This window comes from Mirounga angustirostris, unplaced genomic scaffold, assembly GCF_029215605.1.
Source record: "Mirounga angustirostris isolate CCGP_5_RB_7025 unplaced genomic scaffold, mMirAng1.0.hap1 SCAF_13, whole genome shotgun sequence".
Classification (NCBI taxonomy): domain Eukaryota; kingdom Metazoa; phylum Chordata; class Mammalia; order Carnivora; family Phocidae; genus Mirounga; species Mirounga angustirostris.
The window spans coordinates 90,206,477-90,218,859 of record NW_026991721.1 but is presented as its reverse complement, the minus strand read 5'-3'; the positions used below and the strand labels follow the sequence as shown (position 1 = coordinate 90,218,859).

General features: G+C 37.6%; 1 protein-coding gene and 1 pseudogene across 1 annotated transcript; both read right to left on the bottom strand.

The window, feature by feature from the left end:
• Window positions 1–1,057: 1,057 nt before the first annotated feature.
• On the bottom strand, window positions 1,058–2,030 carry LOC123856735 (olfactory receptor 8B3-like). Its single transcript, XM_045892859.1, has one exon. The coding sequence runs from the start codon at window positions 1,988–1,990 to the stop codon at window positions 1,058–1,060; it is 933 nt and encodes a 310-aa protein (XP_045748815.1). The 5' UTR covers window positions 1,991–2,030.
• Window positions 2,031–8,090: 6,060 nt separating this feature from the next.
• Window positions 8,091–9,026, bottom strand: LOC123856734 (olfactory receptor 143-like; annotated as a pseudogene).
• Between the last annotated feature and the right edge of the window lie 3,357 nt (window positions 9,027–12,383).

The window sequence follows — 12,383 nt, the reverse complement described above, 5'->3', positions numbered from 1 at the left end:
GCATGTTCCTGGAAAATTTTTCTCCTGTGTCTTGTTTTTTAAATTACAAGACCCTGAAAATATTTCACATTTTTTTCTTATAAAAAAAGTCAGCATTCAAAATGGAAATGTTTTCTCATATTTCATGTTTACTAAAATAAAAATAAAATGAATTAGAAAGTATACTAGAAATGGGGCACCAGGGTGGCTCAGTCAGTTAAGCAATCAGACTCTTGGTTTCAGCTCAGGTCATAATCTAATGTGAGATCAAGCCCCATGTTGGGCTCCGCACTCTGCCCCTCCTCCCACTCATGCACACATGTGCTCTCTCTCTAAAATAAATCTTTTTTTTTTTTTAAAGAAAGTACACTAAAAAAGAGTAGTTGAGTTGAAATTAGGCAGCTAATAGCTTATTCTAGAATTCTTCATGAAAAGCTGTGTGACTTTAAGTATTCAGTAACCTCAATATATATTGACAATCTATTATGTGTGACTTTGAATGTAGAGAAGTAAATATGAAATGTCTGTTAAAATAAACTTAATGTATAGGGTTTACATCTGCAAAGTGGAGTAAAATTGATAGTTGTTATGGAATCTGCTGTAATTGTGAAACACTGGCATTTGAAGGAGTCATATTCCTGCCCACAGTAGAACTGAAAGAAAAGAGTAAACAGACATTATGTGAATCATGCTTCCAATAGAACCTTAGAGATGGCAGTTAAGAAACCCCACAATGCACAAGGTCACACTGGTGTTATTTTATTGATCATTTGCAGAATCATTCACCTTTATCCAGGAGAAAAAAAGTCCATTAATTACAATTAAAAAAGATGAATTTATTCCTTAATGTTATTCTTAAATAGGAAAAATGAGAGAAAGGAATTAAAGTTGCAAAAATGATGTTGAAAGGAAGCAGACCAACCCTAAAAAAAATTAGAACCAAATAGAGAGAAGACTCAGATTTCCTTTACCACAGTGAGAAAGTAATAGGATAAGGAGACTACCACTAAAAATATTGTAAATAAACACATGGAATTGCCCTGCCCCATGACTATCTGCACAGAAACACTGACTGTGATCAAAACTGTCTCCTAATGAGCGTTTTACTCAGAGCAATTTTAACATCTTTGTTCCTCAAGCTATAAATGAAAGGGTTCATCACGGGAACCACATTGGTGTAAAAGACAGAAGAGATTTTTTCCTCATCCATACCCCCAACAGAAGATGGTTTAAGATACACAAATGCACCTGATCCAAAGAAGAAAGAAACAGCAACTATGTGGGAACTGCAGGTGCTGAAGGCTTTGGACCTGCCCTCAGTGGAGCTGATGCTCAGGATGCTGGAGAGGATGAAACCGTAAGAGACAAAGATGGTGACACTGGATACAATCACACTGATGCCCACCACAATGAAAACCACCAGCTCATTGACATAAGTGCTGGTGCAGGAGAGCTGGAGCAGAGGGAGAATATCACAAAAATAATGGTTGATGGTGTTTGCATCACAGAAGGTCAGTCTCAGCATGCATCCTGTGTGGGCCATAGCACCTGAAAATGCCATCAAATATGAACCAAGCATAAGGCTGGAACACACTTTAGGGGACATGGCAACATTATACAAAAGTGGGTTACAGATGGCCATATAGCCATCATAGGCCACTGACGTCAGCACATAAGCTTCAGAAATGCAAAAAAAACAAAAAAAGTAAAGCTGGGTCATGCACCCCCTGTAGGAGATAATATTCTTCTTTGATGTGAAGTTAATCAGCATTTTGGGTGTAAACACAGAAGAGTAACAGAGGTCTATGAAGGACAAATTGAAGAGGAAAAAGTACATGGGGATTTGGAGGTGTGAATTCAGCCCAATTAGAGTTATCAGGCCCAAATTTCCCAACACAGTGAACACATACATGACTAGAAACAGGCAGAACAGGGGGAGCTGGAGGTCTGATAGGTCTGTTAGCCCCATCAGAATGAATTCAGTCACAAAAGAAGCATTTCCAGGAGTCATTCTTCTCTAATGGGATCTGTGGACACAGGAGAAACGGGTTGCATTACAGAAAAACTCAGCTCTTCCTGTAATATCCCATCTTATAAGGGAGTGTGTACACTAGGAATGTCTGAGACTAGCCAACCTGGACACATAGAATCTGCCTTTTTCATTGGCATGAGACTACGTGACAGGACTTTCCCTTACTAGAGTCTTAATGAGGTAAATATAGCAAAAGGCATCACGAACTTAGCCTGCAGAGGAAAGGCCAGTGCTGCCACATGCAAATGTGACTGCTGGAAAACCAAGGGTAAGTAAGAAGAAGCATGGCCCAGGACAGAATCATCCTTCTCTGATTGCACAATTTCTTCATTCACTTGAACCTTCTCACCAGCAAAATTGGAGGCAGAGATCCTAATAACCTAAAGCTAGCCTCTAATGAACCAGATTAGACTTGGTGGGTTGGGAACCATGAATGTTATTCCTAATCCAACACTAAGGAACCAGAGTCTAGGGGAGGTTGAGTTACTGCCACATGTCATAGAGAAAAAGCCATAAATCTAGAAGATTGAGAGTTCCACCCATGGAGAGGGAACTTACTGAGATACTGCATCCACTGTACCCCCTGATCTCCAAACATTCTCTTATCCCCCTGAAGCATATTCTCCTGCCAGTTTCATTTGAGTCTCAGGACTACATAAATGGGAAAGAAAGGGGCTTATCTTAGATTTTTGGACCTCCATCTCAAAACAAGGACACTGATATAAACAGAATTCAGACACTCACCCTCCTTAGGCCAAAAAACGTCAGTGCTTCCTTATCCTTGGTATTTACCCCTCTGGTCTTGGAAAGGCAATTTCAGGCTCTAAACTTTGGTTCCTTTAATTCTAAAAGGATTTAGCCCAGACTTAATTTCAAATATGCTCTTCAAATATTTCTGGACTATAAATCATAACTTCTGATTATAACTGAGTTCTCTCAAGTGGCAGAGAAAAATAGTCTTTATTATTATCACATTTGCTACTTGCTAAAAGACACAGAAGATTGAATGTGAGTTGAATGATAAAGTGCACTTGATTATAAAAACAGGGTAGAAGTTTGCTCAGGCTCTTCCCCAAGGAATAGATTCTATGCGTAAAAGAGAAATAGGGGATTGATTGTGTTTACACTCAGAACCACAATCTCTATTTAGTTCCTTAGGGACTCAAAATCTAATCAAGTTTACACTTCACTCTAAGGGTTGTACATTCTCCAAGGTAGAAGCAAAAATAAACTCCTATCTTCCTATCATCTTCATCTCTTACGGAAAATCTATTGCATAGGTTCTTTCTCTCTTTCTTCCCATATCTTAAATGAAAATTTTCCACAGATTCTGCCTACAGGCTTCTTTATTTCTTTACCTGAAATATTTCAAATATTGCAGTAATTCAATTCAATTGTTGTTTCTCCTGGCTTAACTCCAAAAGGATAATGCCTTTCTCGCTTTTAAAGTTATTTTTTATTTTTTATTTTTTTAATTCCAGTATAATTAAGGTACAGTTTTATTAGTTTCCGGTATAGTGATTCAACAAGTCTATACATTACTCAGTGTTCATCACAATAAGTGTACTCTTAATCACCTTCATTTATTTCACCAATCCTCCTATCCACCTCCCCTCTGGTAACCATCAGTTTGTTCTCTAGCTAAGAGTCTGATTTTTTAATTTCATCTCTTTTTTTCTAAATTTGTTTTATTTTGTTTCTTAAATTCCACATATGAGTGAATCATATGGTATTTGTCTGTCTAACTGATTTATTCCACTTAGCATTATACCCTGTAGATACAACCGTGTTGTTGTATATGGCAAGATTTCATCCTTTTTTATGGCTAATACTCCATTGTATATACATACCATTTCTTTCATCTATCAATGGACACTTGGGTTGCTTTCATATTTTAGCTATTATAAATAACAGGGGTTCATATAACTTTTCAAATTAGTGTTTTTGTATTCTTTGGGTAAATATCCAGTAGTGGAATTACTGGATTATAAGGTAATTCTATTTTTAACTTTTTGAGGGACCTCCATACTGTTTTCAACAGTGACTGCACTAGTTTGCATTCCCACCAACAGTGCATGAGAGTTCCCCTTTCTCCACAAACTCACCAACACCTGGTGTTTCCTGTGTTGTTGATTTTAGCCATTCTGACAGGCGTGAGGTGATATTCCTCACTTCACATGAGTGAATGATAAGTGATGTTGAGGAACTTTTTATGTGTCTGTTGGCCATCTATATTGTCTTCATTTGGAGAAATGTCTGCTCATGTCTTCTGCCCATTTTTAAATTGGATTTTTTTGTGTGTGTTGAATTATATAAGTTCTTTATATGTTTTGGATACTTACTCTTTTTTTTGGATACTTACCCCTTTTTGGATATATCATTTATAAATATCTTCTTCCATTCAGTGGGTTGTCTTTTTGTTTGTTGACTGTTTCTTTGCTGTGCAGAAGCTTTTTATTTTGATGTAGTCCCAATAGTTTATTTTTCCTTTTGTTTCCCTTGCCTCAAGAAACATACCTAGAAAGATGTTTTTATGGCCAATGTCAGAGAAATTATTCCTTGTGCTCTCTTTTAGGATTTTTATGGTTTCAGGCCTCATATTTAGGTCTCTAATCCATTTTGAGTGCATTTTTGTGTACGGTATAAGAAGGTTTCTTTCTCTTTTTTTCTTTTCTTTTCTTTTTTTTCTGTAGCTGTCCAGTTTTCTCAACCCCATTTGTTAAAGAGACTGTGTTTTTCCATTGCATATTCTTGCATCCTTTGTCATAGATTAATTGATCATATAATTGTAAATCTATTTCTGGGGTCTCTATTCTGTTCTATTGATCTATGTTTCTATTTTTATGCTAGTACCATATTGTTTTGATTACTATAGATTTATAGTATAACCTGAAATCTAGAATTGTGATACCTCCAGTTTTGTTTTTCTTTTTCAAGACTGTTTTGGATACTTGAGGTCAAATTTTAGGATTATTTGTTCTAGTTCTGTGAAAAATGCTGTTGATATTTTGATAGGGATTACATTAAATCTGCAGATTGCTTTCGGTAGTATGGACATTTTAACAATATTTGTTCTCCCAATTCATGAGCGTGGAATGTCTTGTAACTGTTTTTGTCATCTTCAATTTCTTCCATTAATGTTTTATAGTGAAAGAACAGGTCTTTCACCTCCTTTGTTGTTTATTCTTAAGTATTTTATTATTTTTGGTGTAATCATAAATGGGATTGTTTTGTTTAACTTCTCTTTCTGCTACTTTATTATTAGTGTATAGAAATTAAATGGATTTTGCATGTTGATTTTGTATCCTGCAACCATACTGAATTCATTTATCAGTTCTAATAGTTTTTTGGTGGAATCTTTAGGGTTTTCTATATGTAATATCATGTCATCTACAAATAGTGGAAGTTTTACTTCTTCCTTACCAATCTGGATGCTCTGTATTCCTTTTTCTTGTTGGATTGCCATTGCTAGGACTTCCAGTACTATGTAGAATAAAAGTGGTGAGAGTAGACATCTTTGTCTTGTTCTTGATTTTAGAGGAAAAGCTCTCAGTTTTTCACCATCATGTATAATGTTAGCTGATGTTAGCTGGTACTTTATTCAGAGTGTTTATCATGAATGGATGCTGTACTTTGTCAAATGCTTTTTCTGCATATTGAAATGAGGATACAGTTTTTATCCTATCTCTTGTTGATGTGATGCATCATGTTGGTTGTTTTGTGAATATTTAACCACCTTGCATCCTAGGAATAAATCCCACTTGATTGTGGTGAATGATTTTTTTTAACGTACTGTTGGATTCATTTTGCTAATATTTTGTTGAGGATTTCTGCATCTATGTTCATCAGATACTGACCTGTAGTTCTCTCTCTCTTTTTTTTTTTTTTGTAGTGTCTTTACCTGGCTTAGATATCAATGTAATGCTGGCCTTGTAGAATGGATTTGGAAGTGTTTCTTCTTCTATCTTTTGGAAGAGTTTGAGGAAGAATAGGTATTAACTCTTCTTTAAATGTCTGGTAGAATCTGCCTGTGAAGCCATCTGGTCCTGGACTTTTGTTTGTTGGGAGTTTTTTGATCATTGATTCTATTTCATTGCTGGTAATCAGTCTGTTCAAATTTTCGATTTCTTCCTGCTTCAGTTTTAGGAGGTTATATGCTTCTAGGAATTTTTTCCATTTCTTCTAGTTTGCCCAATTTTTTAGCATATAATTTTTCATAATATTCTCTTATATTCCTTTGTATTTCTGTGGTGTTGGTTGTTCTTTCTCCTCTTTTATTTCTGATTTTGTCTGACTCCTCTCTTTCTCTCTCTCCCTCTCTCTCTCTCTCTCTTAAATGAGTCTGGCTAAAAGTTTATCAATTTTGCTGACCTTTCCAAAAATCAGCTCATGGTTTCATTTATCTGTTCTATTGTTTTTTAGTTTCTATTTCATTTATTTCTGCTGTAATCTTTATTACTTCTTTACTGGTTTGGGGTTTTGTTTGTTCTTCTTTTTCTAGCTCCTTTAGGTATGACATTTGGTTGTTTATTTGAGATTTTTCTTGCTTCTTGAGGTAGGCCTGTATTGCTATAAACTTCACTCTTAGAACAGCTTTTGCTGCATCCCAAAGGTTTTGGACCATCGTGTTTTTGTTTTCATTTGTTTCCATTTATTTTATTTCCTCTTTGAGGTCTTGGTTGACTCATTCATTTTTTAGCAGCATGTTATTTAATCTCCATATATTTGTGGTCTTTCCAGATTTTTTTCTTCTGGTTGATGATCAGTTTCATAGTGTTTTGGTCAGAAAAGATGCATGGCATGACTTCAGTCTTTTTTAATTTGTTGAGACTTGTTCTGTGGCCTAATGTATGATCTATTCTGGAGAATGTTCCATGTGCACTTGAAAAGAATATGTATTCCACTCTTTTCAGACAGAATGTTCTGAATATATCTGTTAGATCCATATGGTCCAATATGTCATTCAAAGCCACTGTTTCCTTATTGATTTTCTGTTTGGATGATCTATCCATTGATATAAGTGGGGGTGTTAAAGTCCCTTACTATTATCATATCACTATTAATTATTTCCTTTATTTCTTTTTTTTTTAAGATTTTATTTATTTGACAGAGAGAGAGCAAGAGAGGGTACACAAGCAGAGGGAGTGGGAGAGGGAGAAGCAGGCTTCCCGCGGAGCAGGGAGCCCGATGTGGGACTCGATCCCAGGACCCCGGGATCATGACCTGAGCCAAAGGCAGACGCTTAACAACTGAGCCGCCCAGGTGCCCCCCTTTATTTCTTAATAGCTGCTTTACGTATTTGGGTGCTCCCATGTTGGTTGCACAAATATTTACAATTGTTATACCTTCTTGTTGAATTGTTCCATTTATTATTATGTAGTGTCCCTCTTTGTCTCTTTTTTTTTTTTTAAAGATTTTATTTATTTATTTTGAGAGAGAGAGAATGAGAGAGAACACATGAGAGGGGATAGGGTCAGAGGGCAAAGCAGACTCCCTGCCGAGCAGGGAGCCCAATGCGGGACTCGATCCCGGGACTCCAGGATCATGACCTGAGCCGAAGGCAGTCGCTTAACCAACTGAGCCACCCAGGCGCCTCAACAAGAACCATTATTAAAAGAACCCTAAAATTTTCTGCATTTTTTTACAACTATACTGTGCCCACAATTTTTATCATACCTTCTCTGTTTTAATGCAATTATAAGTAATAAAACCCTTGAAACAGGAAAGTGCTCTGTGTAATTGTTTCAGAGAAAGTAAAACAAGAAATGAACTGGTAAGACAGCATGCTACCTGATTGCTTATCTTGGATAGGAAAGACAAGAGAAAAAATAATAGGTAGTGCTATCCTTAGATAGGGAAGGTTATCCTAGTGTCTTCAACTGATATGGGGAATAAAGATCAGTTTGGGTTCACCTTGGAACTGAGGATGACCTTCAAGAACAGAAAAAAGAAATTAAAGTAGAAAGCCTGCCAAAAAGACTTTACAAAGGTAAGGAAAAGAAAAGAATAGGAAGAAGAGGATAAGGAAGAGCAGAAAGTGGAGAAAAAGACAGAGCAAATGAGGGATAGATGGTTCTGCTCAGTTTGTAATTCTCTTCAGGGTTTTCTTCAGAGCAAGTTTGATATCTTTGTTCCTGAGACTATAAATTAAAGGGTTGAGCATGGGCACCACATTGGTGTAAAACACTGAGAAAATTTTCCCTTGGCCCACAGACCCAGCAGATGATGGTTTGACGTGAGTGAGCAACCCAAATCCATAGAACAGACCAACAGTTACTAGGTGGGAGTCACAGGTGCTGAAGGCTTTGAACCAACCCTGAGATGAGGAGATGTGAAGGATATTGGAAAGAATCTAAATATAAGAAATACAGATAATGAGGCTAGATACAATGACAACTGTCATTGTATGCCCACAATAACAGAAGTCACCAGCTCACTGGCATAGGTGCTGCTGCAGGAGAGCTGGAGGAGGGGGAAGATGTCACACATGTAATGGCTGATGATGTTGGAATCACAATCTGACCATGTCCCCTGTGTGGACCATAGCACCAGCAAACCCCATCACGTATGAACCAGACATCAGAAGAGAACAGAACTGAGGGGACATGGTGACTGTGTACAGCAGGGGTTTACAGATGGCCACATAGCGATCATAGGCCATGGCTGTCAACACATAGCACTCAGAGTTGACAAAAAAGCAGAAGAAAAATAGGTGGGTCATGCATTCTGTAAAGGAGATGATGTTCTTCTCTGAAATAAAGCTTATCAGCATTTTGGGGGTGAAGACAAATGAATAACAGAGATCAATAAAGGACAGATTGAAGAGGAAAAAGTACATTGGGGTGTGAAGGTGAGAATTCAGGTAAATTAAATTAATTAAGCTCAAATTGCCCACCACAGTGACCCCATAGTTCACCAAAAACAGAAAAAACAGAGGTAGTTGGAGTTCAGGTTGGTCTGTTAACCCCATAAGGATAAACTCAGTCACAGAAGAGTCATTTTCCACAGCCATTCATTTCACGGGTGTGATCTGCAGGAACAGAGGTAGAAGGTGACATTAACAATGGACCCTCACTCTTTGTCTCCAAAGGAAGAGATGAATCTGCTCATTTACAAGCTCAGGGTTGTCATGCAAGGAATCCAAGGAGGAAGACTTCTTCTGATTATTCCTAATGATTCCTCATTCTCCTTTACTTCCACTCATGTGGTTTGTCTCTGTGCAGAAAGAATACTGATAGACCCACAACGTCTCTGCACATCATTTCCTCCCTTCTCCCCAGTATCCATTCAGGTTTAGGGCTGACAAGAGCAATAAATTAATAAATTGGTGGTGTTCCCCACAACCCTTGATTTGTGCAGGTTGGAGTCTGAAAGGAAATTATGAAGACAAATGTCATTCAACCCTCATTTTCCTTTTCCTGGAAGCCTCACTGCTGCTGGACCTTAAGGCCACTTCTACTCTACAGTCCTGGGGGGGTCAAAGTTTCTGACAAGAAAGGAGGCAATATACATAAGCACAGCCCTCAGTCTTTGACATGCTAAAAGAGGTATTCTGGAGAACAGGCCGTGATCTCTGAAAATTTGCCCAGAAGTCCTCTTCACTTGAAAGAAGGAAAACAACCTCATAATGAGCTCCAAAACAATCAGTTGACTCAAACAGGAATCTATTCCATGACCTGTAGTTCTGGGAAAATTGATTAGAAGCACAGAAAATTATTCTCTCCCTCATTATTTCCTTCCAAGTTAAATGAGTCCATTGAGGGTAGAAATTATTGAGCCCATATTCATATCCTGTGTCGCAAGCCTAACACTGGATCCTTTGAGACTCAATGTTTTGCTCAGTTTATAATTTGACAATAAGAATTCCTAATCCCCAAAGCAGAGGAATGAGTGCCTCCCTTTGTCACTTCTTTCATCATCCCCTGGATTCTATGCACAGTCCTAAGAGTAAAGTCTGGGGCATAGTCACTTGCCATTTCTAGCACTTTCCTGAAGTCTCTGGGATTGCATTAGTAAAACATTAAATCATAGCTTTAGCACTGTCCATGCTTGTGGATTTCACTTCTATAAAGGGATGTTCTAGCAAAGTGGTTAAGAGAGTGGGAGTGTTGGGGCTGGGCTTGATGGGTGATAGGTATTAAGGAGGGCACTTGATATGATGGACTTAGGGTGTTGTACGCAAGTGATGAATCACTGAATTCTACTCCTGAAACCAATATTGCATTGTATGCTAATTAGCTAAAATTTAAATAAAAATTTGAAAATATAATAAAAATAAATAAAAATTTTAAAAGAGAGAGAGAAAGAGTGGGAGTGGGCCCTCAAGTCAAATCTGGACTTTAAAATCCTTAATTGTGAGACTGAAGACAGTGATATAACTTTTCTGGCCCTTGTATGTACATTTTCATATCTACTTAATACCTATGTATAGATATAAAATGAGTTTAGTAAAGGAGCAATCTCATAGGATTGTTGTGGGGATTAAAGGAGTTAAATCACATAAAGTATCAGAAACATGCCTGACACATAAAAAGAGCCTGATAAGTGTTGGTATCCCTCCCCTATTCCCAATCCATATTCATTATATCAAGGTTTTTCAACCTTGGCACTATTTATATTTTGGACTCGATAATTCTTTATTGTGAAGCTGTCCTGTGTATCATAAGATAAAAGCATCCCTGGCCCTCTACCCATTAGATTCCAGTAGTATCCCCCACCACCAGGTATGACAATCAAAATGTTCTCCAGACACTGGCATGTGTCCCTTGGGTGGCAAAATCACTCATTTTAAGAAATGCAGATCTATATGTAGATCTATATCTACATTTATATGGACTTCCATAAATGCCTCTCAGAAAGTTCTATCTTATGTGCCTCAAACTCAAAGTGCCCAAAACTGAAATCAGCACTTTCTGATGATTCCCACTGCCCCTCCTCCAGGTCATCATTTTCCACATTATTTTTGCCATCATCCAGGCAACTAATCTACAAACTAAATTTAAGCAACTTCTTCTCATTGGCCATCTTCATCCAGTCTTCAATTCCCAGAGAATTCAACTCCTTGAAAGATTTGGCCTTCCCTCTTACACAGCTTCTATATTCTCTCTTCATCTCCAATTCAGATTACTCTAATAGTTTTCTACCCAGGGCTCCTACTAAGATGAGAATTTGTAACTTTTCCACCCCGTACCATTATTGTGCAGATGTGCACACTCTCTTCTTGCTCTCTATTCCTAATCCCTACCGTTATATGGTTATAATAATAAATTAGGTGAGTTAACGTCATTTTTAATCCCTTTTTGTCATGTTAGTGAGTTTCAAGAAGAAATAGAGACATGTTGCCTACATTAGTCTTCCATCTTTAACCAGAGTCCTCCACTGTACTTCTAGGATGAAACCTAGGAGCACACCAAGTCCACAGGAACCTAGAGCCTGGAATTTTATGTTCCAGGTCTTGAGAGTTCTATTCTACCCAAAGTAGGTGGTGCATGAGGACTAAAACTCCATAAACAGACTCTATTTTAGAGATTTTCCTGACTCATTACATTTAATGAACAATTTTTTGAGCATTTAGACTGCAAAACAGAGTGAACACACACAAAATGAGGTACAGGGCTTGACCCTATGATTTCTCAGTATAACTAGAGTGATAACCAAAGAAACTGAAATTTGTACCACTATTAGTAATTGTTAGCCAGTCACAGTGCTAGATTCTCTATTCACCTTCCCTCCTGTCCCCCCACCCTCAATCAGGCAGGAGGGATTAATTCATTGTTCCACAGTCAAAATAGCAACAGCCAGACCAAGATTCATATTTAAGCATCTATGAATCCAGAATTGATTTCTTTTACCACTACACTATGCAGAATTGTGTGGTATATGTGGGATATTTTATAGAGGGTACATTAAGAATCCTTCAAATTAAGTGACAGAAATTCAAGCTGAATCTGTCTAGATAAGCCAGCCCATACCACAAATGTGTGTGAAACTGCTAAGCTGAGGATGTACATGACTTCTTGCATGGCTGTACCCCGGACCAAGTCATTCATGTGTGTGTCACTCTTCCCACTTTTTGTTCTGCTTAGTTCTACTCAGTTTTAATCTCAGATGGGTTCTCCCCATGTAGCAAAAGGAGAACCACCAAAATCCCTACATTTAATCTTACCAACTCAGTAACTCTAAGGAGAAAAGAAAAGTTAAGAAACTGTTATGGTAGAAAAGACAAGTCAAATGTCTACTTCTGACTAATCACTGCCATTGAGGTTTGGAATGTGCTGATAGATAAGATGCCTCTTAAAGTGAGCAAATCAATCCATCAAAATCACATAAAATGTGCTACCTGTATCAGACAAGGTGCAGTCAGAAAAGCAAA

Bases quoted from the DNA above. Each gene is read 5' to 3' on its own strand.
- LOC123856735 (XM_045892859.1), bottom strand. From the start codon at position 1,990: ATGACTCCTGGAAATGCTTCTTTTGTGACTGAATTCATTCTGATGGGG.